At 35.3% G+C, this 2,910-nt stretch overlaps 1 protein-coding gene across 1 annotated transcript; it reads left to right on the plus strand.

Annotated features, from left to right (window-relative positions):
• Window positions 1-1,704: 1,704 nt before the first annotated feature.
• LOC105565121 lies at window positions 1,705-2,829 on the plus strand (the record flags this gene model as incomplete). Its single annotated transcript, XM_012018061.1, has 3 exons — window positions 1,705-1,809; window positions 1,895-2,018; window positions 2,224-2,829. Coding segments are annotated over exons 1-3 (835 nt in total), but the record flags the coding sequence as incomplete, so codon positions are not given.
• Between the last annotated feature and the right edge of the window lie 81 nt (window positions 2,830-2,910).

Genomic DNA, 2,910 nt, shown 5'->3' on the forward strand with positions numbered 1-2,910 from the left:
AGCAAATCATACCTATCTGCCTTAATGACAGTTCTCGGGCAGTATTAATTTTTTAAAAATTATTTATCGGTTCTACTGCATAGAACTCTGTAGAAAAGGCTTAAATATGCTCGGAACTATAAGAAAACTATTTGTATAAAGCCAGAACTTCCGTCATTTCGGACAGCAAATCATACCTATCTGCCTTAATGACAGTTCTCGGCAGTATTAATTTTTTAAAAATTATTTATCGGTTCTACTGCATAGAACTCTGTAGAAAAGGCTTAAATATGTTCGGAACTATAAGAGAACTATTTGTATAAAGCCAGAACTCCGTCATTTCGGACAACAAATCATACATATCTGCCTTAAAGACAGTTCTCGGGCTGTATTAATTTTTTTAAAATTATTTATCGGTTCTACTGCATAGAACTCTTTCTAGAACTATTGTAGAACTGTCATGCGATAAAAATCCTAGCAGAAATAATTAGGAAATCATCCGGGGACAAAGTGATTTGCAGCGTGAAGTTAGCAAATCAGTTTGCACTTTGCGATTTTTTGGTCTTAAAAGCCAGAACTATGTGTTTAATGTATCAGGAACTCTAGAACTATTAGAAAGGAAGTCAGAACTCTAAAAAATTAGTGATTTTCCAGGAAATGATATGCCAGCTTCACACACACTTGACCGACACGTGCGTGGAGTAAAATTCATCTCTATTCATGTGTACAAGCAAATTCATTAGTTCCAGCAAGACGCCAGTGTCGAGCAAACGCTCGAGCATGCTCTTGTCGGTGTCCACGCGCTTTTCCCGGTAAGCGAGCACAGGCTCGAATATCTCCGCGGTGCTGATCGCATTCCATCGAAGAACTCCCGGGTATCCGTACTTCCGCGCAACGTTCGTGTCGCGGTCGACAATACTTTGTATACTTTTGGCACTGTCGCCGACAATACCCTCCATCGACACTAAAAGGGTCGTGCACAAGCTGCGAAATTGTCGAAAGCACTGCCGACATTCCTCGTCCTTAGAGACCCTAGAAGATAGAGACTGGACAACTGGCGGAAGTGTCCACAAAATGGCCGTCAGTGCCGCGATTTAATTGAATCTTGTGCTGCTGTGTCGTGTAAGTAATATGATTTTTTTCATTTACACACAATCTGTAACGAGTAATAATTTGTCTTTACACTATTTCGCACTTTGATTAAAAACCTATAAGAATATTGTTTTCGATATATCTGTAATAAACAGTTACAATGTTGTGAATGTTTTCTAACCTTATTGTTGTACAACATAATGAACAGTAATAAAAAAATGTGTATTTTAAAAATTGTATATAAAATGTACAATATAAATATGAAAAATAGAATAAAACATAACATTCAACATAATTATTTTTATAGATATGAAAATGCCAGCTTGTAGTGTACCTCGATGTTCGAAACGTACAAAGAAGGGAACAAAGATTTATATGGCTCGTATCGCAACCCAGAAAGAAAAGATATTTGGATTGCCAACATAGATAAATATAATCAACAAAATTGGAATTCGACAGATTTATTTGTATGTGAGGTAAATAATATATGAGAGGCCTAAACCGACGGTCTCAGGCCGGATTTGAACCCCAAATCTGTGGTTCGGACCAACGCACACTCACTGCACCGCGATCGACACTATAAGAATACTAAAATTACATAAAAAATTTTTATAGACCCATTTTGCGAACGAAATGTGGGAGAAAATACGCGTTGACGGAAAGAAGAAATTAAAAGGCAATGCTGTGCCCACAATTTTCCCTGCTGAATTGGAAAGTAGCACATCTATTAACACAAACGTGAATTTCCTTTCTTTGTGCATTTTTGTTAAAAACTCGGCGAACTTTAAATTAGAACCTTTTCATTAAAATAACTATTTTTTAGGATAAAACTATTGAATCTTCAGAAAGGTATGATGCATTGCAAACATTAAATCATGTTCATACAAATAAGCAGCAAGAGGACTGTCTTGGAGTAGATGTTCCTAATATTATTGCATTAACATCAAGTAATGTTGCAAAACCACAATTGTACTTTCTCCGTATATAGTAGAAAATATACATATATATATATATGTATACATATAGTAGAAAGAATTGTTAAACGACGTTAGGCTGGCAGATGGTTTTATTTATTAGATTCCAATGTTTCGACCATACGGATTATTCATTATATTATTTATAATTACTTATATTTCTTATATTATCTTGTAGATCCCTCTAGTCCTACTCATTCAAAAGAAACATGCAACGAAGAACTGAATGAGGTTGAACGATTAAAGAAACAGCTGGAAGAAGTCAACAGAAAACTTGATTTGGCCCAAAAAATTATCTTGAAAAGTAACCGATCTAAAAATATGTTAAAAAAGCATATTAAGAGGTTGACACGAATAAAAAACAATTCAAAGGACCAAAATTATGTGAGATTAAAATTAGCACTGAAACAAATTTTTAATGATGATCAAATAGAAGCTCTCATGCGTCGATCCTCTCGCGGCCATATGTGGTCTAATGATACCATAAAAAAGGCACTTCGATTGAAATTTTCCTGTGGTTCTACTGGCTATCAGGAATTACTGAAAGAAAACCTGCCTCTGCCATGCGAACGTACACTTCGAAGGAAAGTAGAAAATATTCAATTTCAGGAGGGAATTTGTGACGACATTTTTAAATTACTAAAAGATAAAGTTGCTCAATTTAAAGACGTTAGAGAAAAAGACTGTTCACTTGTATTAGATGAAATGTCTATTACTCCAGGCCAACAATTTGATCCATCCACACAGTCGTATTATGGAACTGCATCGTTTTGCACGCGTAATGGTATGTGGTTTGATAACAAGTTCATATACAGGGTGGGCCATTTTAATTTATACAGTCGATTTTTTAAAAAACTAAAAGAGA

Source organism: Vollenhovia emeryi, unplaced genomic scaffold, assembly GCF_000949405.1.
Source record: "Vollenhovia emeryi isolate VEMERY1.0 unplaced genomic scaffold, V.emery_V1.0 DF943679.1, whole genome shotgun sequence".
Lineage (NCBI taxonomy): Eukaryota > Metazoa > Arthropoda > Insecta > Hymenoptera > Formicidae > Vollenhovia > Vollenhovia emeryi.